Source organism: Ostrinia nubilalis, chromosome 13 (genome assembly GCF_963855985.1).
Source record: "Ostrinia nubilalis chromosome 13, ilOstNubi1.1, whole genome shotgun sequence".
Taxonomy (NCBI): Eukaryota; Metazoa; Arthropoda; class Insecta; order Lepidoptera; family Crambidae; genus Ostrinia; species Ostrinia nubilalis.
The window spans coordinates 10,804,466-10,832,405 of record NC_087100.1 but is presented as its reverse complement, the minus strand read 5'-3'; the positions used below and the strand labels follow the sequence as shown (position 1 = coordinate 10,832,405).

Genomic DNA, 27,940 nt, shown 5'->3' with positions numbered 1-27,940 from the left:
GTTTATGGGTTATAGGAAACCCATAATTTCTCAAGTTGTTGATATAAACATTAACATTTATTATACTTTTGCTAAGAAATAAAGAGAGTTTTAGAACAGTGTAGATTTTACGACCATGTTTTTGATTACGAGATCGCGTAAAAAACTTTTTGTGACGTAATGAACTTTAATACGGGGGCAAAGCCGCCCGCAAAAATTATAAATATTAAGTATAAATAAACTAGCGATGTATTATACTTGATAACACAATTTTAAAAGTAGCAGGGATTGTAAAGGTAGCAGGAAAGCGTTGGACGCAGGCCGCTACCAATCGATCAACGTGGAAAGCAGGAGGCCTATGTTCAGCAGTGGACGTCCTATGGCTGAAATGATGATGATGATGAACACAATTTTCTTAAGACTGGGTTAAACCATCTTAATTTAACAGACAAACATCATATATCTGTCTAACTCCATAGAAAAAGCTCTCGTTATCGTTATAGTTACGATCAAAATTAGGTAGAGCAACTCAGCCTAACACTTCTACAATACATTCACAAACATCGTTCTTGAATAATATAATACACATCTACATAATATTTGCCTATTAATATATTTTTCAGGAAGCTTTTCTTTTTCGTCCATTGTATTTTCCTTTCGTTAAAACATAATGGCATGTATGTAGCTACATTTTGCTTTATTTGAAGTCCGGATTAAAATTCAGATTAACATTAATTACTACCCATTTTGAAAGCCGATTAAAATTATCTTGAACTTTTTAACCTTTCTGTCTGTACCTTAACACTATTATTAGTATCAAAAATTAAGCGTTTGAAACTTTTAGAGCGTGACCTAGGTATCGATCTGGTAATAGTAGACATTTATGGAAGTTTGAGACAAGCAAGTAAGCTAGCAACCGACGAATAGGGTGACCACACTTTCATATTTTCCAACGTCTTGGTTATCCATGTTTTTTCAAATTTACTTAGTTTGTCTGACGAAGACTTTCCTTTGCCTACGCGTGCTTTTAATGGCCTAATATTTTCGGGACTTTTCAAACAAATATGGTAACCCTACTCACGACTCACGAAGAATTATTTGCATATGAATTCCGAGAACGTGACTTGTGAATTCTTTGCATGAGGGCATAAAGATGGCTACGGCCCAATTGTACGAAAGTTAAATGTTTTTTGATGAGTAGTATGCTTATGAAGAATTTAACGTTTAAAAATAGTTACTGAAATAATCTCTCTGAACTCCATAGAAAAAAACGCCCGTAGAAGGCCTTTCGATAATACAACTGTCTTTGCCACTTGTCTAGGGTGCCAGGATGTTGTCCCTATTGTCTTCAGAATTTTCGTGTAAAAGCGTTTTTGAAAGCCTAATTACAAAAATATTATGGCTTTTGCTACGATATTTTGTTCTGACGATTGTATTTCTGATGGGCATGGCTAATTCTAAAATTTTTCTTTGAATCATATACCTATTTCAAAATACTTAATGACGAATTTTTTTTATAAAAATACTTGCTTAATTATGAAATTCTCCCTTTTCCAGGTTATACCAGGTGCGCGTGGGGCTCCGCGTGTCACCGAAAGTGCCGGTCCACATCGAGGCTACCGTATCGAGCGGCAACGGAGCCGCCCGCACCGGCCGGCCTGCCGCCAACGCGTCCCTCGTCGGGGGCCTCGGAGCCTCTCGGGCCTTCCAAATCATGTACCGGAACGAGGAGGTCACGCTGAGGGACATCGTGCATTTTAGAGCGCATTTGCTGGGTATGTGCTGTTTTATAGGGTTCTGAGTTTCTGACAGAGTAGAATAGGAGCAACCATTCTCAGCTTGGACAACTTAAGAGGATTCACGTATCGCTCAAAGTGTCAGCCTACACATTGTGAAGCTACAGTGTCGAGCGCCAACGTGTCGCTTGTCGGGGGTCTGGGTGCCTCTCGGGCCTTCCAAATCATGTACCAGAACGAGGAGGTCACGCTGAGAGACATCGTGCATTTCAAAGCGCATTTGTTGGGTATGTGCAGTTTTTTAGTCTCCAGGAGAGTGATAGAATAGGACCAACCACTCTTCCCTTGGATATCATTAGAGGCTCCGCGTATCGCTGAAAGTACCAGTCCACATTGAGGCCATAGTGTCGAGCGGCAACGGCGCAGCCCGCACCGGCCGGCCTGCCGCCAACGCGTCGCTCGTTGGGGGCCTGGGAGCCTCTCGGGCCTTCCAAATCATGTACCGGAACGAGGAAGTCACGCTGAGAGACATCGTGCATTTCAGAGCGCATTTGCTGGGTACGTGCAGTTTTTTTAGGGTTTTGGCAGAGTAGAATAGGAACATCCACTCTACCCGTGAATAGTCTCGGTCCACTAATAGGCCACAGTGTCGAGCGCTAACGTGTCGCACGTTGGAGGCCTGGGTGCTTCTAGAGCCTTCCAGATTATGTACCGGAACGAGTCCATTTACTGGGTGCAGTTTTTTAGGGTTCTGGCAGAGTAGAATAGGACCAAGCACTTTTCCCCTGAATACCGTAAAAGGCGACTAGAGGGAAGTATGTGACCATCAGGCCCTCAACCAGTCTGGCCAGGGGAATGTAGACCAAATACTCCAGTTGCGTCTATAAATTAAAGATATTTACAATTGACCACGAGGGAGTTCTAAATCCCCAAGTCTTATAAAAACTTTATACTTCCAGTCGACAGCCGAAACTTGAAGGAGTCACTAGAACGGGCAGAATGGAGCCTCGGCGTGGAGCTATGGTGCAGCGAGGGGGCGCAGTCCGGCACCCTCGCGCCGGTCATCTGCCGGGTGCTCAAACTGCACTTCCAGCCGGCCCAGGGTCTGCACTACCACCTGCCGGTGTTGTTCGACTACTTCCACCTCTCGTCTGTCTCCATCACCATCCACGCGAGTCTGGTTGCTTTGCATCAGCCCTATATCAAGTGAGTGGATTCAGTAGACTTCTTTCACTTTTTAATCACCACGCCCGTATTCACAAATAGTACTATGAGGTCTCACATTGTGCGTGGACTCACAGTGTCACACACGGACCACTCACAGAGATCTATTCAACGTTGTGCGTTCGATATTCTGCTTCACTTATGCAAGCATTGTTTGTGAATACAGGCGTCAATATTGTAAGACTAATGAGTTTTACCTGAAATAAAAGTTTGTGATCACGGCACCTCAGTTTTCATAGAGAATTTTAATCTCATAAGTGCACGAAAATAACAATTTTATTACGACGTTTTTATGATACCGTACTTACAAATCATAAAAGACAGATCGAAATATTAATCTAATTTATTTTTATGCATGCCAATAAAGGAAAAGCATCATGCATTATGTGCAAAGCTGGTAAGTACAAAACAATTATTAATCTACTTTACCATAGACCAAACTGCTGGCAAAAGAGCTGACTTGTATTATTTTCAAATTCTTACTAATGCTTCAACCACACCCACGCGTGCAGCCCCCCTAGACAAAACGCACTTTTTGATCGAATCGAAAATCGAATCCGTCAAAACTCCATACAAAAAAGGGGCTTTTCGACCACTTTTCGACTGGTTTGCGATTATAATTTGCACTTTGTCTAGACCCACTGGTCGCCATCGCCGGTGCGATCAAAGGCCAATGACAGGTCGTGTTAACAAAACTATGGTCTACTTTTCCCAGCGCCCCACGTTCCAGTAAGCAGTGGGGCAAGCTCATGAAGAGTGCGGGTTCGAACTTCAACACTTCTGGGAGCTTCGACAACGTCCTCTTCGGAGCCACAGCGAAGTGTGCTGGCGGTAATTCTAGCAAGATTGCGCATGCGAGGTTAGTAAGCCAACATAATACGTAGGTATATTTTTATGCTTATAGTTCTTTTTATGCTTATAGTTCTTGCAACTCACGAAGGCGAGTGAGCTATACTTGTGTGTGTAGGTGTACATGCATGCACATAACGACAGTGTAATGTCTATCAAAACTTTTGAAAAACGTGCATATAAGCTCACTCGCCTTTGTAAATAGCAACAACTATAGCTACATTCAAAGAACAAACACTTTTATTGATCGTAAGGTGGTGGAAATAGACACGGTATTGGTACTACTTAAACAGTTGGAATCGGGAAAGGTTTATTTATAAACTAGAATACTAATTTGCGTGAACTCGTTTGACTGTAATTTGGGCCAAGTAGCAAAGGAACAAACGTTAATCGGAAACATTACTTTTCGAAAACCTAAATGTCTAAGAGCTATTTTTCGAAAACTTAACTTTCGAAAAAAAAAGCTTCAAAAACCTAACTTTTCGAAAACCTAACGTTCGAAAACCTAACTTTTAAAAACCTAACTATCGAAAACCTAACTTCTAAAAACCTAACTTCGAAAACCTAACTTCTAAAAACCTAACTTCGAAAACGTAACTTTCGAAAAACTAACTTTTAAAATGTAACTGAAAACCCAAATGAAATTTTAAAAAAACTAGAATGAAAAATAAAGCTTTTGAAAGGCGAATGAGAGTTAGTTCTTTTACTCAATTAGCTCTAAACATTTCCAGACAAGTGCACGCCGAAATCTGCGGCATTCTGCTGGGGTCTCTGGAAGGCCTGCAGAGCGCCCTGTCTGTGTGCGGTTCTGCGGGCGTAATGCTGACCCCTGAGGAGTCCACCAATAACTCCGTCGTCGGCGAGGTCGCGCAGAGGCTGCAAGAGTTGAGCGACATCGGCAAGGTGAGTTTTAAATGTCTTTTTAATATTTTATATTGAACTAGCAGCCGCCCGCGACTTCGTACTAGTAGATCCCGTTTTACCCCCTTAAGGGTTGAATTTTTCAAATTCCCGTCTTAGTGAGCAGCTACGTTCTAAAAGGAACTCCCTTGCAAAATTTGAGACTCGTAGCACTTGTAGTTTCTGAGATTTCGTGATGAGTGAGTAAGTCTTTCGCTTTTATAGTTATAGATGAGCTAGCGCTTGATCTTACTCAAGGTGCAGATTCTTGTAGAGCCATAATCTAGATGTGTGAAGTTGTGCCTTGAGGTCTTTAAACTTGTGTAAATTTTGGAATAATCTACACACTACACCATGTTTCGTAGGTATCCAGTCCGACACCAAAACCGTTTGGCTATATTTGCAATTATTCCTATTTTATCGCAGACTCTGATTCTTGGTAAAAGTCAGTTACCATTTTCTCTTAAACCTGAGACCCTTACTAGGATTGTATCTTCCAGAAGTCAGAAGCAGGCGAAGAAGAGGAATGGGCTATGGGGGCAGCGCACGATATCGCTCGGCTCTGCGCTGAGGTCACGCTGCGGTGGCGCGCCTTCCTGCACCATGTGACAGACCGGCCCCATGTGCATCATGCTCTTGCTGCTCGTCATCATGCCTTGCGGTAAGGAAACCATTATTTATTCTTCGTCTTACCGTTTGAAAGGCGAAATATTTCACTGGACCAGAACTAAGAGGAATGCTCTGCGCCGAGGTCACGCTGCGGTGGCGCGCTTTTTCCGGAACTACGTAATCGATAGGCCGCATGTCCACCACGCGCTTGCTGTTCGTCATCATGCCTTGCGGTAAGACAAACGAATATCTTTTATTCATAAAGTTCAGAACTCTGTCATCTGGATAATAATGGTGAGACTTTATGAACATCTAAATCAAAATCCGGATCCTCATCGGATGATTCAGCTTTTGCCAGGATTCAGCTTGAAAATATTGTTTGCTTCAGAAGTTTCACGGATGACTTTGCCTACATAACTATCTACTTGTATAATCCAACTGAAATGAATCGATCCTAGAAACCAGTAATAAAGTTACGGGAATTGGATCTAATTATGGTCTTTATTAATAACTACGGGTCTTTAGCTCTAAATTATGTCTCAAAATAAATTAAAGTGCACTAGCATAAAACATCAAGGAAAAACAAGATCGCACTAACACCAAACTATTTTTAATTCCAGCATCAAGCGTTTCTCCGAATGCTTCTTCGTGCTGGACAATCCCAGGCACTCGCTCGCCGGCTGCTACGACAGCAACTACCAGTCGTACCAGAGCGTCGGGGAGGCGGCGAGGAGGTCCCGCTACCTGGCCCTCCTGCCTCCTCTGCCGGTGCACTGTATTGCCCTGGACGGGGACCCGCATATCATGCCTATCATCTTTGAGGATAGGTGAGATCTAACAAAAAGAACATACTATGTGCCTTATGATCTGTTGCTATATCAGCAATTGCCAGTCTAGAATTTACGTCCATAAATACCTACTATCAGCCACAGTATTAACTACCCATTTCCGCTCATGTCATCTCGTTCTGTTACTAAGAATCACCATTTGATAAAAGCGAGAGCAAAAACGGAAATGGGTAGTTAACACTGTGGCCGATAGTACGACCTGTGATTGCATGTACACGCTACTTTCGGAGACAGTTGCAGTTGCGAGAAGAAGAAATGATGGCTCTTTAGGTTCTCAGAAAAACGAAATCTTTTTTCATTGGTTTGAATAATCGAAAACACTTGCTATGTTCTTCTAATAAATACTGAAACCATGTGTCATAATCATAATCACAATATGAGTAGTACTTTCCTAAACTCAGCACTGAAATCAAAACTTTATTGTTTTCAGATATCAAGATACAGCGGAGTTCGCAAGACGTCGTTCCTTTTTAAATTCTAGTGCTAGTAAAGCTGGTAGTGGTAAGTTTTCTTTCTACTTTGATGTTAAGACTTCACTCTATACATTCTTCGAACTACCTAATGTAACTATTTCTCTGTACCTTTTTCAGATCCGTTTTTATGCATCGATTCTATGGAATCGTGTGGCTGCAGCAATGTGAGTCCAATCTTGGATTCAAGGAGACCTTCATCAGAAGCTTCAAGAGTTACCCTCACCCTCCCGAAAACAATAATGGATGTTCTAGAACCACAATTTAATGCCCCCAAATCTGGCGAAAGTGTAGTACAAGCTACGCTGACTCTAGCCCCACAAAAATCTGCTCGAGGTTCCCCAAAGCGAGCACTTGTCAAACAAAATGTAGTTGAAATGGCTAAAGCTCACAATAAACAATTGGAATTGACTGGAAGGAATCGATACATAGTGCAAAATAATCAAATTAGTGAAATACAGTTACCTCCAAATAATGCATTTGCATCTTGTCCCATACAACAGGGACAACAACTATCTAGGTATTCAGCATCAACATTATTAGATATGAATACAGCTAAAGGTTCTGCCAATATTTCACATTCTGGGAGAGACTTAACTGATCCGAATGAGTTTCGACCAAAACGTGAAATAACAAGTGGAGTTAGCACACTGCCTGCTAGACATAGTAAATCGTTGGATCAGTTAAGAGTCGCACAAATGACGCCACTGAGCAACCCACAAACGCTTGCTAAAACTGTGAAAAATGGTTCAAATTCTTCAGTTAATTATCCCAAATCTTACCATCCACCACAACAAATGAAGCCCACAACTCTTCCGCGAAGTGTGACTACTACGGCATACCCAACAAATACTACCACTAGGTGCCCAAAGGGTGATGACTACAGAAGAAATATTAGTGAATTTAGAGAAAAATACAAGAATCCTTGTCAAGGAATGAACAATGAAGTATTCCACAACGTGGGATATAAGTATGATGGCGTGTCGAAATCGAATCCTAACCAAGTGTACGGTTATACTTTCGGTAATCAGGGTACTCTGCCAGCGAATAATGTTATTCGTAATCCGTTAGAATTTCAAAGAGGCTATAGTGTAAATTTACCCCGTCCTATGTTGCCTCCACGTAATTCTTACCCACCGGTTAGTGGGAAAACTCAAGCGACTGATCAAAGTAACTTAGTTTCTAATAAGCACGTTCATAGGTCAAACTCTACTCACGTGTTCCACCAAAATGCAGAAAATCCTCAGATAGATATTGAGGCAGCTCGAAATCAACTGAGGCATGAACTAAACTACTACCTTCAAAAGGGAGATTGGAGTTACGACTTCAATACAGGCAGTTTAATACAAAACTATCAGAAAAAATCCAGTAAAAGCAGTGATGACAGTGGATTTGTGATGACATTAGACAGAAGCAGTGATTGTACGTCTAAATCTACGTATTCGAAAACCCCACCGTCTACTCCGCATTCAACATTGCCATCAGTAAGGCATAAAAAGAGTCGGTCTAAAGAATCAAAATTAAATAACAGTGGAAAAGAACATTCAAAAGTGAACTCAAGTAGAGACTCACTAAGTAGCCATCATTCTATTAGATCAAGAGATAGCAAATCAGATCGTCAAACATCAAAGTCTGAAAGAAGCACACCCAAATCTGGTAGAGGTACTCCAAAATCTGGCAAAGCTACGCCCAAATCTGGTGGGGTTACGCCTAGGTCTGGCCTGGCTACCCCCAAATCTGGTAGAGCTACTCCAAAATCGGGTGTAGCGACGCCAAAAAGTGGTAGATCAAGTGGAAAACCAGAAAAACGCTCGAAACACAAGCCCTCAGAGAAAATGACACAGCTAATGTCTGAGGCAGCCTCCTCATCTAGTAATGAAAGTATACCATTTGAATTAAGGAGGTTGGAGTCATCTGCAAGTGTGCCCTATAGCCTTGATCATGGTCCTGAATTACTTCGCCATTGTCGAAGTGCAGCATCAGTACTAGATGAACCTAATATAAACAACAACTTTGGATCTGAATCACTACCCAATTTAGCACCACCTCCAGCGTTTGAATCGCCACCGTTAGATATAGGAGATAAAGATTTCAAAATATCACCGCCAGAAAATTTCTTGAATAAAGAGGAAAAAAGAAGTAGAAGTTGTTCCACTTCAAGTTTGAGTGAACAAAGTGGATGGGTTTCTAGTGCGCGAAGCTCGGGGCCATCGTCGCCTGATAATGCCAGTTGTCAATTAAATGAAAAATTCATTCCACCTACTACAACCGCCGCTCCTAAAATTCCTTGTCCAAAATATGAAGGCGAAGTGATCAAACCGCGAAAAGCTGAAGGTGAGTCAATAAGTGACTTCAAGAGAACTGTACTTAACGGTGAACAGTTACGAGAACGCCTTATGAAACTAGCCGTAAAAGTATCTCAGAATAATTCCAACGAAAAAATAGAATGCTGTGATAAAGAAGTTTGTGAAGAATGTACAATATGTAGCGATTCCATTTGTACAGATAGCCAATGTGAATATAACAAATTAATGCACAGCAATGGAATAGACGCTGGTTGTAATTCGGACACATGTTCAGCGAGTTGCTTCAAGCAATTCTCTGATACAAGTTCAGCAAAAGTCAATCAGAGGCATAACTCGTTTAGCGCTGGGCAGGGAAAATCTTACAGTACTAACATCAAAACTTCAAATGAAGGCTCTGTGAAGAAATCTCAGACCGTAAGCGACAATTTGCATCCTTATATACGCAAAGAGATACAAAGTAAACACCAGCAATTGCAGCAGCAAAAACAACAACTGCAACAACAGCAGCAGCAGCAATTGCAATCAGGAAAGTCAAGCACATTAGATAAAAACAAATTAAGGGAAAGAATAGAATATACGGAGAAATTAATAGCAGCAGAACTTCGAAGTTTAACAGTAGATCGCTCTTGTAAATCTCATAATGGCAAAAAAGTTGCTGGTGGCCCGGTGTCTGCTATACAGAAGTACTCAAATAAAGCCAAGTCCGAGGTGAATTTGTCTAATTTCATGACTGACAATGATTACGAACATTTGCCTCCGCCTCAGCAGTTCAGAGATGCTCCACCGCCACCTGATCAATTTAGGGTAAATAAGCCATCTTCTTGGTCAATATTTTTTAATTATTCGATTAAACTAGACTGATGTTTGAATATTTTGCATTTCAGGATCCACCTTCAAAATCTCCAAAACTTAGCAGACAAAGTAGCAAGTCCTCTACTCCTTCGAAGACTCCAAGGAAGCAGCAAACGCAGCCTTCGCCTTTACAACTAGACAATCCATTGTATCATGTTTGTGAAGGTTAGTAAACCTGGTTAAATTCATGGTACCTACTCGTAAACTTTATTCTCGCTTCTGCAACTAACACACTAACCCTTGCCTTTGCGTCAGGAATTATGGAGAGGCGAAAACTGAGATCACACCAGTCGGTGAACTCCTCTTCCAGCACGCCGGCAGGCACCCTGAACAAAAGTCAGAGTACCGGTGAACTGGCTAGCAGAAACGATAATGGAAATGGTAAATTAATATTTGCTACAATGTTATTCTCTACCCCAATTATGACAATTATCAAATTACAGTATTTTTGTCACCGCATAAAGCTTTGTAACATGATTCACAGGCACCTTTGACTTGCTACTATCAGCTTTTCCCTCCTCTTCAGTCCATAATGTTTCGAATTGTTTTATTTATAAAACATAATATGACTGTGAGACTGGCCATAACCGAACTGTCTATGTTTGCAGAACGTGAGAGCAACCTCGTCAGTATCTTTGGATTGGCGGAGTCTGAACGTCTCTTCGTGAAGTGCAGAGAAGAATTCAGACAAAGCGTTAAGTACCCTGGCGCCATCTACTCAGACTTTCCCCCTGTAGAGAACTCTTTACCTTACTTCCATATCAGCGACGAATATAGAATGTTCAACACCGAAGGTAAGACCTGAAATTGTCATTAAATCATAAGATTTGAACCAACGAAATTAAAAATATAGGAAACTTGGTTTCAGGGCTGCATCTCATCATTTGCGTACATGGCTTAGATGGCAACGCAGCTGATCTCAGATTAGTCAAGACTTATCTAGAATTGGGTCTGCCTGGAGCAAGATTAGACTTTCTAATGTCAGAGAGGAATCAAGGAGATACGTTTTCAGATTTCGATACTATGACTGATAGGTACGTAACATACAGTAACGATATAGCCTCTACTCTGTCATTATAACAATTCAACAAACGACTGCCTATCCTATGACTACTGTAACATAATGCAACGAAACTTTTCTTCACAGGTTGGTCCAAGAAATTCTTACCCACATACAGAATTCTAGTGAACCGGCTAGAATCAGTTTCGTGGGTCACTCCCTGGGCACGATCATTATCAGATCAGCTCTGGCCAGGCAGCAGATGAAGCCGTTCCTGGGGAAACTGCACACATTCCTGTCGCTTAGCGGACCTCATCTAGGCACGTTATACAACTCTAGTGGCTTGGTGAATGCAGGTATGTTGGCCTTCTTTCTTTACATACCTAGTATAAAACAAAGTCACTCCTGCTGTCTTTAGGTACGCTTAAATCAGCGATTTTCAGCAATATAATGACTGATTCAAGGTTTATATAATATACATTGTACGCGTACGAAGCCGGTGAGGGTCGCTCGTTTTTTATACCCGTGTAAATCTTCAGTCAGATCCATAAGAATCAAAAAGGTACCTTATTGATTGATCACACTTGGTTTTCAGGAATGTGGTTCATGCAAAAGTGGAAGAAATCAGGATCCCTCCTTCAGCTTTCCCTTCGCGATGCTTCAGACCCTCGTCGCTCGTTCCTCTACCGGCTCAGTGAGCGGAGTCAGCTTCACCAGTTCAAGCATATCTTACTATGCGGCTCTGGTCAAGACAGATACGTACCCTTACACTCTGCCAGGCTGGAGCTGTGTAAGGCTGCTGCTAAGGATACCTCACTGCTGGGCCAGGCTTATAGAGAAATGGTTAGTAATTAATTAACTTCATTATTGACTAGCTTCTTCCTTGACTTCATCTGCGTAGAGTTCGATAAACTCACTTCACCTTTCACGGTCATAAATGTATTAGGAACCCGGTGGTCCACCCTTATATTCATGAGGATGCTCTCAGGGATGACCTTAATTATCTACACTTTGCTACCTTGAAATGAATTTTCGAAACGTTATTCCATCTCTAATCCATCATCAGTTGAATCATTGCATTGACCCATTGTGATTTTTTAAGTCTAGGTCATTCATGTCAGTCTTGTTAACACCTAATAAACACAATAAAAGAATATCATCCCATCATCTTTTTTTCCAGGTGCACAACATGGTTTCCCCGCTGGCTGCGCGAGCATCAACAGTATCAGTGGTGCGGTATGACGTGCAACACGCGCTCCCGCACACCGCGAGCGCACTAGTGGGCCGCGCGGCCCACATCGCGGCTCTGGACTCCGACCTCTTCATAGAGAAGTTCCTCCTCGTCTCCGCCCTGAAATACTTCCGATGAAAGCTTGTCTTTTGTTTCCTTCTTCAAAGCTGTTGAACGTGATTTACATGGAGTATAATTATTATTTATGGTTTCGTTGGAATGGATTAACTATGTTTGTCAATCTGTGGTATGTATAGTATTTGCTGGATGCTATAGGATCTTGGCGAATCATCACGTAGGATATGACGTGCCACACGAGCTCCCGCACACCGCGAGTGCACTAGTGGGCCGCGCGGCCCACATTGCGGCTTTGGACTCCGACCTCTTCATAGAGAAGTTTCTCCTTGTGTCCGCCCTGAAATACGATGAACGTTAGTTTTTTGTTTACTTTTTATTTAGGAAGCAGTTATGCATTTGGTTCAGTATTTGCTGGATGGATCTGGGAAGTTGGTTAATTATACGTAAGATCTATTTTAAAAGTCATTTTAAATATTGCAACATCCAATCAATTATATTTTGTTTAAACACATTATTTTATTTCAATATCCTAACCACTATATGTCTATATCTCTCCGTGTCTGTCACTCATTTTCTGAGTGAAATATGGAAAGAAGTTTAAATCTAGCCACACGGATGTTGACTGTTAATAAATTATGATGCTAATGACATGGTCTGATACCAATAATGCATGCATTTATTTACAAAGGAGCTGAAAGAAGAATCATCGTATACCTACTTATTTAGCTCTACCAAAATAAGCATTTCTGAATGTATCCCAGTATATTCAGAGTCGGTACGGTTAGCACGAAATATTACAGCCCCGCACCTACTTTTTATTAATACCTTGATATTTATAATTAAAATTAAACCTACTTATCTACTTAAAATATGAAATCATACTATTTAGTTGCGCTCGAAATCATAACTCCTTATTGTAACATGAGACCCCATTTACCAAAAATGTCTAATTTACATAACCTACATATAAATGCCTTATGAGAGTGGGTAAGAATAATATAATTAAAATAAGCATTTATAAAATTAACGTTACACAGGAAAATAAAATCTGCCGCAAGAGATTGGTAGGTGCAACATTGAAGTTTTTTATTTATTGCTATAAACCACAATATGATAGCAATGATAGCAATTTTTTACAACATGCTTTTTGGTTGTAAATTCCTATTTAAGTTAATCGCATTTTCAGTTAGGTACCTACTTTCAGCATTTATATATTTTATGAACACATTTTTACCGGCCCTTTTTACGTTCTCCCCTTTTTTACCATTTTTTATAATCTCCCCCGTCTATTTTATTATATTTATTTATTTATATTATAATAATTTTAATAAACAGTTCCGTTGTAGAATTTAAAGGGCGACGAGAAAAAACAATTGATAACTAGGGTCATAGAACTTTCTTTGACTTTTTTCATGGCATTTTTACGACACTTTTTGAGTACTTTTCAGGGTAGATTATGTAAAGTTGACTATTTAAGCTTATAAAGTTACTCTACGGCTATAAAACTATGAAAATATCACCTGCGAATCATAATATGTGTGTAGAGCGTTAATTATTAACGATAGTTAATTATATCAAATTGTTGTGTACATAAATATTACTATTGTCTTTTCAGTTCAATTTTAATGATAGCTTTCAATGAGTTTTCGTTTCGAAAATGTTTTAATGACTAAAGTTAGAAAAACGTGTGATAAATCATTACATTTGTAGAGGAATTTATTAACTCGGTTGATATTATGATAAATGATAAAGTGGTGAACAATTGTAATTACCTAGGTAACTATAAGACGGATCTTTACACCAATTAATTAAGACAATTAGTAATTAATATGTAAGTAAGTAGATGTTATTTGTATGTATGTATTATTATGAATGCCTACAGGAATGAAAAGTGTTACGTTTTACTTAATTTATCGGGAAAAAGTTAATATCTGAAGAAAAAAAAGATTGTCCAAAAGTTGCGTAAAGGGTGTTCACTGTCTTCGTGCTTCAACAACTGTGCTGCTAAAAATACTTAACTTAGTTGATGCACGAATATATTGGATACCTGGGTAAAAGTTGACCTCCTTTTTAATTGCAATTTCGTTCTCTCATTAAGAACATTTATGAATGTTTGTACTTTTAGTAGAACCTAGACATTGCCATTTCGGCATCATCCAACAAAGGACAACTTATACATTCAAATTACTTTTTTTTAAATATTATAAACTAACTTACAAAGTGTGTACCTTTATTTATGGAATATTATGTGACAGACAAAAAAAGGACCTACTTAATTATTATAACTCTTAAAGACCACGTGTGTTTAATTTATTCAATCAAAGTAATATTTTCAGTTATTACCACTTCATTTTTTTAGTTAGTATTATTGCTTAATTAAGCTTTTTTCTTAATTTTTGAAATGTTTAAAGTTTTTTACATTACATTACCTTCACACTATTTATTATTAAGTACCTACTTGTATCCGTTTAATCCCAACTATATTATATATTATATATTATATTATATATTATATTATATTATATATTATATATTATATATTATATATTATATATATTATATATTATATATATTATATATTATATATTATATATTATAATATTATAAATTATAAATGCGAAAGTAACTCTGTCTGTCTGTCTGTCTGTCTGTCTGTCTGTCTGTCTGTCTGTCTGTCTGTTACGCTTTCCCGCTTAAACCTCGCAACCGATTTTGATGAAATTTGGCATAGAGATAGTTTGTATTATAAATTATAAATGCGAAAGTAACTCTGTCTGTCTGTCTGTCTGTCTGTCTGTCTGTCTGTCTGTCTGTCTGTCTGTTACGCTTTCCCGCTTAAACCTCGCAACCGATTTTGATGAAATTTGGCATAGAGATAGTTTGAGTCCCGGGAAAGAACATAGGATAGTTTTTATCCCGGTTTTTGAAACAGGGACGCGCGCGATAAAGTTTTTCTGTGACAGACAAAATTCCACGCGGGCGAAGCCGCGGGCGGAAAGCTAGTGTAAAGATAAATAGGGAAAAACATTATTATGTTACCATCCAGAGTGGGTTGTATTTACAATATTACATTAATTAAATATCATTCATTTTAAATAAGGGTAAGGTCTCAACAGCACAAAAGGAATACTTACTTATTTAAATAATCCCAACTAATATTATAAATGCGAAAGTAACTCTGTCTGTCTGTCTGTCTGTTACGCTTTCCCGCTTAAACCTCGCAACCGATTTTGATGAAATTTGGCATAGAGATAGTTTGAGTCCCGGGAAAGAACATAGGATAGTTTTTATCCCGGTTTTTGAAACAGGGACGCGCGCGATAAAGTTTTTCTGTGACAGACAAAATTCCACGCGGGCGAAGCCGCGGGCGGAAAGCTAGTATAAAAATAAATTTAAGCCAGTGTTCATTTCTGACACACATCTTTGAATTTGATTATGTACTTAGGTACTGCAAAAATTACCTACTTATTAGTGTTTAATACGGACATTCGGGCTCGTACTTCGAAACCAGACTCAAAACAATCATAATGGTCTAATAATGGTTTGAATTCCACAAATTATTAGACCCTATGAAAGGCTAACCGCGTACCGGAAAGCGAAAGAAAGTTTGTTTCTTAATACAGGCCCGAAGGTAAACATTTATTGCTTTTTAGCAGCCTGTGGTTTTTTGTGCTCGTTACACTATTCTATCTATAAAAAAAGGTGTCCGTTAAAAAGCTTTTTTACGATCTACAACACTATTTCATTATTAAAAACAGAATTATTTCTTTTTGCAGCTATGTTCCTTTACCCCCTTTATTATTATTACAAATAATAGAAAGATAAACGAGGGCCGGTATTACTATAAGGCCATAGCCTTAATATAAAGTTAGAACTAAAATTGTAAATTTTATCGAATGTTAGACTGATCTTTAAAATCACTAAGATAATTTATAAGTTTCATAGACTATCTTTTCTTATCGTAGTGATGTTATTTTGATATAAATTCTTGACCTTGTTCTGTCCACGTTTCTCTGATATTCAGTAGGTAATTTCATACAGGGCTTCAAAAATCTGATTTAGACTATTCAGTATTTATTATGGTAGGTACTTACTACTGGGATAGTAATAGTAATACCTCAACTTTGCTCACAGCAATGCTTAAGAAAATGAGTTAATAATTTATGTAGGCATGTATCGAATGGTGAAAATGAAATGTAAATATAGAAATGGATTTTTATTTGTAAATCGTATGTTTAATGGCAATGTGTCGATGTTATACACTTATGATAATAAATAAATAAAGCCTGGAAATGTTTCTTTCATTTTTGGAAAATGTGTCTTTTCTAGGGTTAGCCTAAAATTTAGCCATTTAAGTAGAAGCATCCAGAATCTTGCATTGAGATGAGTACCCTGAGCTGAAATTACTCTCGTGATCGTTTAATAATCGTAATCCCTTACCCTTAGGGATTTTTTGATTGTTGCTTAACGGATAAACCATATCGAGAACATCGAGAACGATATAATTTGTTCGTGCTCCGGGCACTGAACGTTTGCATGCAGTTCGTCATAAAATAACGTATAAGCGCCATCTATGATAATTCTTTAGTATTAACTTTCATCGTCTAATTCTGCTATACGGACATGCGTGAAGGTAATTTAATTTTTAAACGTTCATAAACAAAGTTAATTGTAATCATTTTTAAGAATAATGTTAAGTTTATCAGAAACAAAAAATATTACGCGCTAAATTGTTTTCTTTATTCTGGCAGTTCATATTTTTACTTGTGGTAACACTAATGACTGCAATAGTGATGTTCGATATACCTTTATTTATTTGAGAATCGATTTAAAAATTAGTACTCGATAGTTTTTAAATATTTTGCAGTGTCAGCAAAATCTGTAGAATTTGTAGAATCTTGTCAAATACTTTTAAAATATTGTCCGAAATGTTATCATAACAATTTATTCTGTTGTTTGGTTTTCTGACTTAAATTAATTGATACAAAATAAAAGTGTAGGTTATTAAGTTGTAACTGTAATACTCCAAGATCCCTTTAAATTTACAACAGTAATTATTCAGTCTAATCAATTTTATGAACGTATTAATTAAAATATATTATTATTAATTCTTTTGATAATTTACTTTGTATCATTAATAAATCGATACCTTTACAACATTGAACTATCAACTTGAGTATAAATTATAGAATCGATAAAAATACTTCACTTAGCACTTCACTATTTCAATGACAGATCAGTCGAGTCGTCGCCGTGGAGAAGATAGGGCGAGTTGTTACTTGGTTTATTGCTTTATTTGGGCGTATAATAATTTTAAACATATTTTTACATCTTTCAGCGAAGAATTTATCATTAATATTGTTCTAAGTAATTTAACAAATTGTGTTGTTACCAGTGCAAAGTGGTTTTCATTCATAGAACTTATTTGTAGGCAATGCAGTGGGTACCACCGTCGAAGTTTTAATAAATTGTGATATTAATTCGTTACAATGGGAAAATTGTTGAGTCTTTTGTCCCGTGACGACTCCAACTGTTGTTCGTCGCCGCGTTACGATATTTTTCTGGATTTCGAGAACGCCGCTCCTACGGATACAGAGCGCGATGTTTACGAGGAGGTACAGCGGGTTCTGCTGGACTCTGAGCGGATATTAGAAGAGATACAGTGTTACAAAGGAGCTGGGAAAGAGATACGAGAAGCTATAGCAGACCCTTCGCGAATATCGCAGGAACGAGCGTGGCGCGCCGTGAAACCACTGGTGGATAAGCTGCTTAGATGCTACAACCACTCACTGGAACTACAACGTGTAAGTCAATTTAATATAAATATTATGCCTGACATTTTCATATCCGTTCAACCAATTTGAAGAAATCACTTGCCCATGCTTTATCTTTTCATCGAGCGAAAGTTGAGAGTAGAAAAATCCATTTTTAGTCATACAGCTGCATAGAGTATTCTGGTATAATTTATCAATGAATAATATACAATCAAGGCAGCACAGGAAAGCACTTAAAACTGATATCCTCTCTTCTAATTTTACGTCCAAAGCGAGATAAGGATTGAGTGCACCACATATGCATCATTTATTGTTGTTATGTTTTAAATTATGACCAATAACACTTAAAATTATGTATGTTACACTTGACAGTTTATCAGTCATTTATTAATTACACTATTATAGGCGTATTTATGCTAGGAAAGCACTTCTAGGATGAGTTCTTTTCCAAGTGTACTCGTAATACATATACTTAGCCCAACTTAAAGCTAGTAAAATAATGTTAAACAATCAGATAAGTAATATTTCACACCCACTCAACTTTTATTGTGTGTTTGTGCATCCTCCTGATGATAAGATCCCATTTTTATCATTAACATTCTTATCGCTAGTGATTACATGTCATGATGTCACTGATAATGTTTCCTGAAGATAGTAAGTAAAGATTTAACATTTTTGGGTTCACCTTTTTCACTAAAACGCAGAAGTTTTTAAAAATGATTGTGATTAGGTACTTTTCAATGAACTTTTTCTAAATTTTTAACAATAAAATTTCTTCTAACACAAATTCTGAAATAACTAAAGCTATTGCTGTTTTGTAGCATTACATAATGTGAAACTATTAATAAACTGAAAAATATTAATTTACTTAAGTTTTTCCTTAAAACAATATAATTATTAAAATAATGTTATTACTGGCAATCCTACTCATTCAATATAAGTGTTATCAAGCATAATTTATAAGCAATATACATTACAATGTGTTAATAAAGAAGTAAGAATAAATTATTTAATTGTAAAATAATAACTAAAAGATGATAAATTCCTTTTTTTGGTGTTATTAACAACAGGTGGCATTTTGAACATTTCCACAGAAGGATCTTCATTCTTCCATACACATGAATCCTCACTCTATAATCACATACTGTAAAATAACTATTAATTAAGCAGTTCACCAAATAATTGATGCAAAAATATTTTTCATTGTATAAATGAATTTTTATTTCATCATAGATTGTAGTGTTACAATTTTAATTAGGTAAGATAAGCTTTTTATTTAAACTAAACACTATCAATTATTTTTATTAATTAACATAATATATCTAAAATAGATTCATGGAAGTAATATGAATAAAGATATGATTTTGATACACCAGTATCATACCAATGAATATGTTATTAGGTACATCATGCAAAAACTTGATAGCATGTTACTCTGTAAATTAGAGGTAATTGGCACTTTCACCATTCAGTTATCAAATTTTCAACGGATAATAATAGCAATTAAACAGTGGATTAGTTAATTACTGTTAAACCAGTTAATGGTTGGACATTGCTAATGTAATTCATTACTTTGCTTCATTTCATAATTGACAAATCAAAAAAGCACTAAACACGAAAATAATTGCAAAAAAATTACATGCTTTTTTGCATGAATCTGTTAATCTTTATTGTTAATTTATTTAATTTTGGGCTTGTGACGTCGAATGTTTTGTAGTAGTACAGTCGCACGGCTGATTTTGAACAATGACTGCGTCATCTTAGCGCATAGGTACGGGATACGGTTGTCGCTGTAGGAAATTAATTATAGTCTCTGCATGCCGCCCTGCTGCAGTGGTGTTTATGTTGCCGATAATGTGCGTAACTCGACAAAATATGGATTATCCTTGTGTTCAGCGGATTACCGGCCAGCGTACTTTAAAATTCAACAGTTTGGGAAAATTTTGTAGGAAAATCCTCTGTACTACTGTAGTTAGGTATCATCCACAATCAGGCATCTTCAACGACGTGTTTGTAATATAGAAATCGCACACCCAGATTAAAAAGTAGTACAACTCAAAATGCTACTTTTTCCATAAAAAGCAAATAATTTAAGTATTTTTTGACGCAGATTCTAATAATCTCGATACTCGATATTATTAATATATTGACAATTTAAAGACAGATTCAGAAGCAACAAAACCAAGGTTTGTGTTATTGAGCATTTTATCTGAGTGCCATAGTAGATAGGTAAGTACTTAAACTTATGCACACTAATTTGTATAGTTTTGAAGAAAAACAGAACAAAAAGTCTATGATAGGTACCTACTAGGGCATGTAATATCGGAAGGTTTTCAATTCCGATATTGATTTCCGATATTAGATCTCAATATCGGAATTCCGATATTAATATCGGAATTGAGTTTGTGTTATAAATTGAATATATATTTGATTATTTTCGTAACATTTCTTAATTGTATACAGTAAAATAATGATTTTAATCAATATCTTTAATTTGGTACAAAACAGCACTTCTTAAAATTATAAAATTGAAGTATTTAAAACCATTTTTGTATGTTATGGGTATCCAATTCCTTAATATGGACTAGCAAAGAATTTAAGTGTTTTTGTAAAACAGGTATCAAACAAACTTTTACTTCATCAACCAATACTGGCGGAACGATTTGTAGAGTCATTCAAGTCAAATGTTACAAAAATTTTAGGTAGTGGTAAAAAAACTTGAATATCCTTGTAATTTGTTCCTTTTTGATTATCGATGTACAACTCACAAAACCACGGGCCATCATCATCATCATCATCATTTCCGTTTTCAGCCATAGGACTGCTGAATATAGGCCTCCCCCAATAATTTTCACAATGGTTGGTTGGTAGCGGCCTGAGGTCCACCTTGTGAATGGCAGTCCTACTCTCCGATTTCCGGTACGTGACCTCCACTCCAGAACCTTGCTGCCCCATCGGCCGTCAGTTTTGAGTACTAGTGCGGATTCGCTGGAAGACCTCGGCACAATGCTCGAAGACCTTAATTGAATCTCCCAACAGGTAGGCCTTCGGATGAACATGGACAAAACAAAGCTTATGACCATGTTGCGCCCTACCTATTTTCGATTCTCGAGATTGTTGACAAGTATGTCTACCTCGGACAAACGATTCAGCTATTCAATTTCATAGATGATCATAGATGCAATTTCGAGAAAGAGGTAAATCGTCGAATCCTACTCGGCTGGGCCGCGTTCGGGAAACTACACAACATCTTTTTGTCCAAAATACCTCAGCGCTTAAAGACGAAAGTCTTCAATCAGTGTGTGTAACCAATGATGATATACGACTCGGAAACGTGGGCTCTCAAAGTTGCACAGCGTGCTATGAAGAAGGCTGTGCTTGGTGTGTCTTTACGAGATCTAATCAGAAATGAGAAGCTCCGTTAACGAACTAAAGTCGCTGACATAGTCTGACGGACTAGCAAGCTGAGTGGCAATGGGCAGGGCACATAGTAGGTACGCAGAACTAACGGGCCATAGTCCAATTAATGTTTGGAAGGGAGTTGAGATGTCGTTTTTCATTGCTAAGACCAAGTACGGCAAGTGTTAAAATTTTTTAGAACAAGTAAAATTAACCATAAATATTTGCAGTCGGACAAAAAGTGATGGTGAGAGACATGAGAAAATCATTGGTCTTTGCCAATCATGTACAGTCACGGAATGAAAAGGTTCGTCAGTATTCAAATTGATTCCTTCAACGAATCGCGAGCACATTATTACCTTTTGAAACTATGTTACAGAATAATCTCAAGTTAGAGAAAATAATCTTTAACTGTTCGTCAGTAGAGTTCAAAATTATCCAGATCAAAGTTGTTTGACGATTTAACTTGTCAAGAAGATTATTATGATTGATAAACTAAAACCTTCTTGTTGGTTCAACCTGCCATTATCTATTAAATTAAAAAAAACTACATTTTGTAATATTGCACTGATGGGATAGAAACCTAAACAAGCAAAACCTTATTCGTTAGCAAACGTCATATTTATTTAAATGTTAGCAGCACTGTTTCTTGCACGGTTATGTTGGCAGACCGTTTGACTCTTACAGTACCTAGTGCAAGCGAAAACCGACACTAAGGTGACGAACCTTTTCATTCCGCGACTGTACTTTGGGCTTTGTGGCAGGTTGTGGCGCGTTTAAACGTTTTGTTTAAAATCTCAATTAAAACCTTTATCTGATTCCGATATTACGATATTGGGTCGCTCAATATCGGAATTGTAATATCGGATCTCGTACTCCGAGATTCCGATATTACGAGATTCCGAGATTCCGATATTCATGCCCTAGTACCTACTACGATCCACGATAGGATTCGTCGATATTTCCTCCACCAGATTGGCCTCACATCCGGTGCAAAACCGACAATACGCCTGTCTGTTCGTCGTACAGTAGTCGCCAGCACGTCAAACTAAACATTCGTTTCAAAATCGCACCTATTACAACTAGATAAATGTCACATTATTTAGCTTTGTGCCTTCATCAGTACAAAGACCACCTCATCGTTTACGACGTAGTTTACGGGTGTTAATCTAACAAAACAAGTTGATCTAGGACGCCGTGGATATTATTTTATGGGCATTTGGGCTACTGGGTACTGTCATCATAATAACTTGGTTAACTGGCCAGTTCTGCTTATTAAAATTAAAAATAAAAAGCTAATTATAAACAAGACTACAACAATAACCCCAGATTTTTTTAACTTCTTGAGAGAACAAACAACATTAACCCACATTAATACTGAATGAGGATATCTTGTAACTTAATTAATATTTTAAAAGTTTAATGTTACTTTTGATCAAAACATCGTTAAAAACCAAAACCAAAGAGATATTTTAATACATTGTTTACGTAGGTATATCAAGTGTTATTAATGTTAAAGATGCTCTCTCTGAAATCAACGTCATTATCAGTCTGTCATTCAGATATTAATTACTCTGCAAATAACCACTCGTGAAATAATCGCAAATATTTTTGTATAATTTTGTGTAATTAGTAGCGTGCTCATAGTTAATTATCGCGCATCGCTAATAAAATTCTTAATCTCATATTTTTAATGAAACGGATATTTATTTATGAGTCCGAAATGTGTGTGCAGTAGTCACGCGCTACTTCTTTCGGTTCCTATTAAGTGATGACGTCATCAGTATTCATCACCTACAGTGCCCTACCTTATTTTTAAAAACACCATATCGTTGATATGTATACGTATTTGATACCTAAGTAGATTAATTAATAGGTGTCTCCTCTAAGTAATGTGCAGCTAAAATATGTATGCCTTTTAATTTTAATGAAAAGTTTGTAAAGACGACTTTCATTTTCTGACAGTTCTTCCCAACTTTTGAGAAGGAGGTGGCCAGAGGGAAACTTGTACTTTCGTACACAGTACCTATAAGATCGTTGACAGTTAGCGTTAACAAATTCAAAGACGATTTTTGCTCACATCGACTAACATGTCATACTAATAATTCATTAGTTAATTCCACCAAGACCGATGAAAACCCAGTGACGAACATTACAAAATTTTTTCCGATCGAAACAATGCCCCCTCGTCACTTATGACCTGTCAGGCTCAGTTCAAATCGTCATGACGTCAGCAGTCAGCCCAGCCCCACTGCATTCTTTCAGAAGCAGTCCACACCCTCCCACGATTATCGCGATCCATGTGACAATCATCCAATCAAACTCATAGAAGCGTCATGAGAATTTGAATAATGCTGCATCCTCTACCCAAGAGTTCAATTGCCGCATGTTACTCTACATGCATAAATTCATTAAACAGTTACAGAGATGAAACGATTTATGGGTTGCTCTGAGTTAATTAATGGGTGTTTCTTTTCTTTCAATAGTGACATTGATACAATTTCTCAACACACCAATTAGGATCGGAAAGCTTATTTTTGTATACCAAAGACATTGGACAAGAACTCTTGTCTTGGTATTCCCTAAAAACTTAGATATATTAATTCCTATTGTACACATTGAAATGACTCTTAATCATAGTTTTTCTACAATTTCTTCCTTGACAACCTTGATTTAATCTAGTATTGACTAATATCCGATTGACTGCCCTGCATTTATTTATTTTAATCTTACAATTAATTTAACTGACATTTATGATTTGACATTTAATTTGCTCATTATTACTTTTCTTTATTTATAATCACGCTTTAACATTTGTATGCCGACAAGGCTGATCACGGCTTGAACACATCTTTTGTTTGTACATCATACTCCTTACCTGTGTTTCACAAATAAATTATTTGAATTTGAATTTGAATCATTTTACATTGATATCGCTGACATGAGTAGTATTACAGCAACTTTGATTGTACCATTCCCAAACAAATATTACTGCTCTGTATCCTTTGTTCCGAGATGTCCACGAATATTGTGAACAGATCCTCCCATTATTATAATGAAAACGGGATCTCTAGTGGCCTCGCTTTATATCCGTACAATGGCCACTGATATCAGAAATAATCCTATTGTCCTTTTCGCCAGAATAAAGATGCTAAGAAAATCTTAATTAAGATCCTGCTCAAATCCTTCAGAAAGGTCCCTGTGGGTATTTTATTAAATTCAACCAGGCAAGGGCATGTTCTAAATTAAAAATAATATCGAAATTAATAAGGATACTGCTGCGGGTTCTAATTATACCGTGTAAGTAAGTGGAAGTCACGCGAAGTAAGTCACGATAGTTTTTTTTATAAGTAAGTAACAGTTCAATTTGTTTGTTGATCAGAATATATTTTTCTTCGTTTAAAGAGTTAATACTCTTGATTGTAAAATACGCAGTTTGTTTTCATTAGTGATGCAAACGAAGAATCACCAAGTTTTCTCTACAACAAAGTTGGGAATTCACGCTGCGAAACTTATTAAAAGTGGCAATTCCACGCCAAAACCACAGACTAACTAATTTAAGTACGACAATAGACGTCAAGGGAACTTGACTACATTCAGCTGCAAACCACCTCATACGTGCGTAATCTGCGGCTGTCTCGTTCGTGTCCTTAGGGTTAAAAAGAGACAACTCACATGACGCATAAATTGTATTCAAAGATCGTTACAATAGCTCCAACTCCGATTGAGTTCCTTATAAGGCGTCGAACAGGCCTGTTTTGCAACACGATAGTTTATACACCAAAGATTGCTAGGAGCTAGCCTGGAGAGCATACTTCCTGCATACGAATTAGTTTTGGTTAAGTTAGTACGTGACCTTATTTATTGCTCGCAAAGATAAAAGTTTGTGTGAAGCGTAAAACGAGGATCCGGCACTTCATTAATCTAAGTTAGCTACTGAATTAGGAGTATCACAGGAAAACTTCCATATTACTCGGAACTCGTGGTTATATTATTAATTATTATAGTATTTGAGTGTCCTTCTACATAGTTTAAGTTATTTTACCTTCCAAGCCAATGTTGTTACAGAATCCTCGGATGCAGTAACCTAAACTAACCATCTCGATTCGATCTGCTCCCATGACTCTTCAAAGAAGATGTCGACGATGTTATTGTTTTTAACAAAAGTCGTAACGTCTAGCACTAACACTTTATCAAGACAAACAGCAGGCGCTAAAGTAAAGTGTTCTCCCAGAATTTTGTGTAAATCGATACCAGGCCAGTAGGTTAAGGACAAACCTCTCGCGCTTATTCAGGAAACGACGGTGCTCTGCGAACCGTAACATTAAACAGCGGTTCATTTAGGCCTTTACACTGGACGAGTTCTATTTAATCCAAGGACGTCTCTCTACTTTTTATTTCTTTCATTTCTCTATGTCCGCCTGTACATAATAAAAATCAAATAAGACAGAAGCATAAGGAAAATCATAATAAAAATTGCGGACCAGCAGCTAGGAGACAATTGAGTTACCTACTGTTTTCATATGGAATTATTGAAGTATGAAAAATATGGTGTTTTTCATTGTTACGATTCAACCTTAGCCCGAATCTTTGGTGACTGTTTTGCAATACCTGTCTTTGTAAATCCTCATCTTCCGGACACAATGGGTGATGTCGGATGCATGGCATTGTTTGCCGCCCTAAATCTTCCTTCGGGTATTGCAGTATTTGCAGTGGTAGTGAATTGCTCGACAGGAAATACATACATAGCTATCGATTGAGAACCAACTACGTCTTCTGTATTTTTTACATTTGTAAGTTTAGAATAACAGGATATACGAGGTATTATAAATTATGTGACTAACTAAATTCTCGCAGGCATAGCTATGTAGCATACACGGATAGAAATTACTAAATAAATAACGAAATAACCTCAATTAAATTAACTAGAATGACATCTCCAAAGTCGCAGTATGTAAATAAATAAAAAAAACTCAAGATTCCGATGCGGATCCAAAGTTATTTTCAAGTTCCCTTTCCAAATCAAATCATACGAGTCCATCTCGGTAATCTTGCCCTTGCAAATCGTTAGGGCGTTGCGGGAAATTCCAATAAATCCCTAACAAGATTGCCCAGCGGTGTCAAAGTGGATCAGGAATCTATTTCCGCAATTTTACAAGCTTGGCCGCAATTTACAAGAGTAGGTTGTTTGTGCTCCAACTTATTACTGAGGTTGTCACACTTTTCTAGTCAAATTCCTTTTAACTGGCATCATTATGTAACTACTGTGTCGTACAACTCTTCCCACACGTACCTATAAAGTTCTTTCATTATCAAGAAATGAAAGCCATTAATTAAATAAAGCCGTGATTTAATAGACACATAATTGAAACCCTTGAATACTCCTCCTGACCTTTATTATTCTCAAAGTTAAAAGCAATTTAAAAATTAACCTAAATACGAGTAAATGCCCAAGTCACGCTGTTTCAACCAAAAAGTAATAAATTCTTGTTGAAAAAGTCGCCCATTAAAATTGCCTTTTCCATTCAATGACATTTCTAAGCCATGTCTGAATAATGGCATGATAAAAAGCCTAGTATTTTCCGTGACATGTTATACATTACTGCGTCATTATTTAAACATTTAATGGACGCTTACAATCTTGATTATGATTCTTTAAGGCGATAGGTGAGGCAAAACTGCAAAATAGACCTCTCTTTGAATCCCTACTCCTCCTAAATGGATGATCCAAACAAGAAAAAAAAAAATGTGTGAGATGTATAATATCTTAAACTAAAAAATTGTTGTTCGTTTTTTTCGTTACAACTATTAGTTTTGACAAAAAAAAATCTTAACTTTCTTCTAATTTCACCAAAGAAATTTCCTACTACTCCTAAACTGCTGAAGCGATTTTAATGATTCTTTCACCAAATGATAGAAAATTTTATGGTCTAAAAAATTGTTGTTCATTTTTTTTCAAAAATCATGTATTACGTGTCATACATTCAAAATACCCTGTAATTACCACGCGCGGGCCGCGCGATAGCGGGAGCTCAGTCTTTCACTAGCGTTCGCACGGGGAGGCTGTGTCGCATGTCGGCCCGCTCCGCTCCTTTGTTTTTCTATAAAGAATTTATAGCGCAGATGGTACACTCGGTATACTCATAGTAGTTCGGCGGCTGAATTAGTGATCTGAGTACGTCATTTTAAATAAGTATAGGCATTAATATAAACATTTTAAAATAATTTAAATACATAGGTACACAAGATGCTAAATCTATTTTTTCTAGATTTGTCTGATTATATCTATTTATTCTAGATTAATATACACTTCGAGACGAGATATTTTTTTTTCTTATGTATTAGTAGGTAATAATAATAAAACAACGCACATGTAAAGGAAATCACAAGACAACAAAAAATACCTACAAAGGATTATTTAAATTGTGTAATTAGCAAAAATGTATTTTATTAATTTCTTGGAAACAATCACATCACTTTTGTGCAATTTGCGTTTCGATTGGTAATTTACAAGGTACCCCGTTGGTCCATTGGTTTTGGTAGGTATGAGTTTTTTTATCTCATTCGTCCCCACAAAAAATCGGAATTACTCCTAGGTAATTTTCGATTCATCTAGCTCAATCGTCTCGTCGCGAATAAGGTTAGGTAAATAGATACCACCTATTTCTATCCCTGATAATAATAT

The 27,940-nt window shown here is 37.2% G+C and overlaps 2 protein-coding genes across 2 annotated transcripts in view; both read left to right on the top strand.

Moving 5' to 3' along the window:
- Nucleotides 1–2,210: 2,210 nt before the first annotated feature.
- On the top strand, nt 2,211–12,272 carry LOC135077666 (uncharacterized). Its single transcript, XM_063972230.1, has 16 exons — nt 2,211–2,273; nt 2,675–2,921; nt 3,307–3,336; nt 3,655–3,798; nt 4,520–4,691; nt 5,189–5,349; nt 5,918–6,124; nt 6,576–6,646; nt 6,736–9,725; nt 9,806–9,938; nt 10,029–10,154; nt 10,382–10,567; nt 10,642–10,807; nt 10,921–11,129; nt 11,369–11,616; nt 11,954–12,272. The coding sequence occupies exons 1-16, from the start codon at nt 2,213–2,215 to the stop codon at nt 12,140–12,142; spliced, it is 5,340 nt and encodes a 1,779-aa protein (XP_063828300.1). The 5' UTR covers nt 2,211–2,212; the 3' UTR covers nt 12,143–12,272.
- A 5,050-nt stretch (nt 12,273–17,322) lies between these two features.
- Nucleotides 17,323–27,940, top strand: part of LOC135077197 (CYFIP-related Rac1 interactor A) — a 48,706-nt gene continuing 38,088 nt past the window's right edge. The window contains exon 1 of the mRNA XM_063971747.1: nt 17,323–17,886. Coding sequence (XP_063827817.1) covers nt 17,572–17,886 — 315 coding nt within the window. The 5' untranslated portion in view covers nt 17,323–17,571. The remainder of the gene's footprint in view (nt 17,887–27,940) is intronic.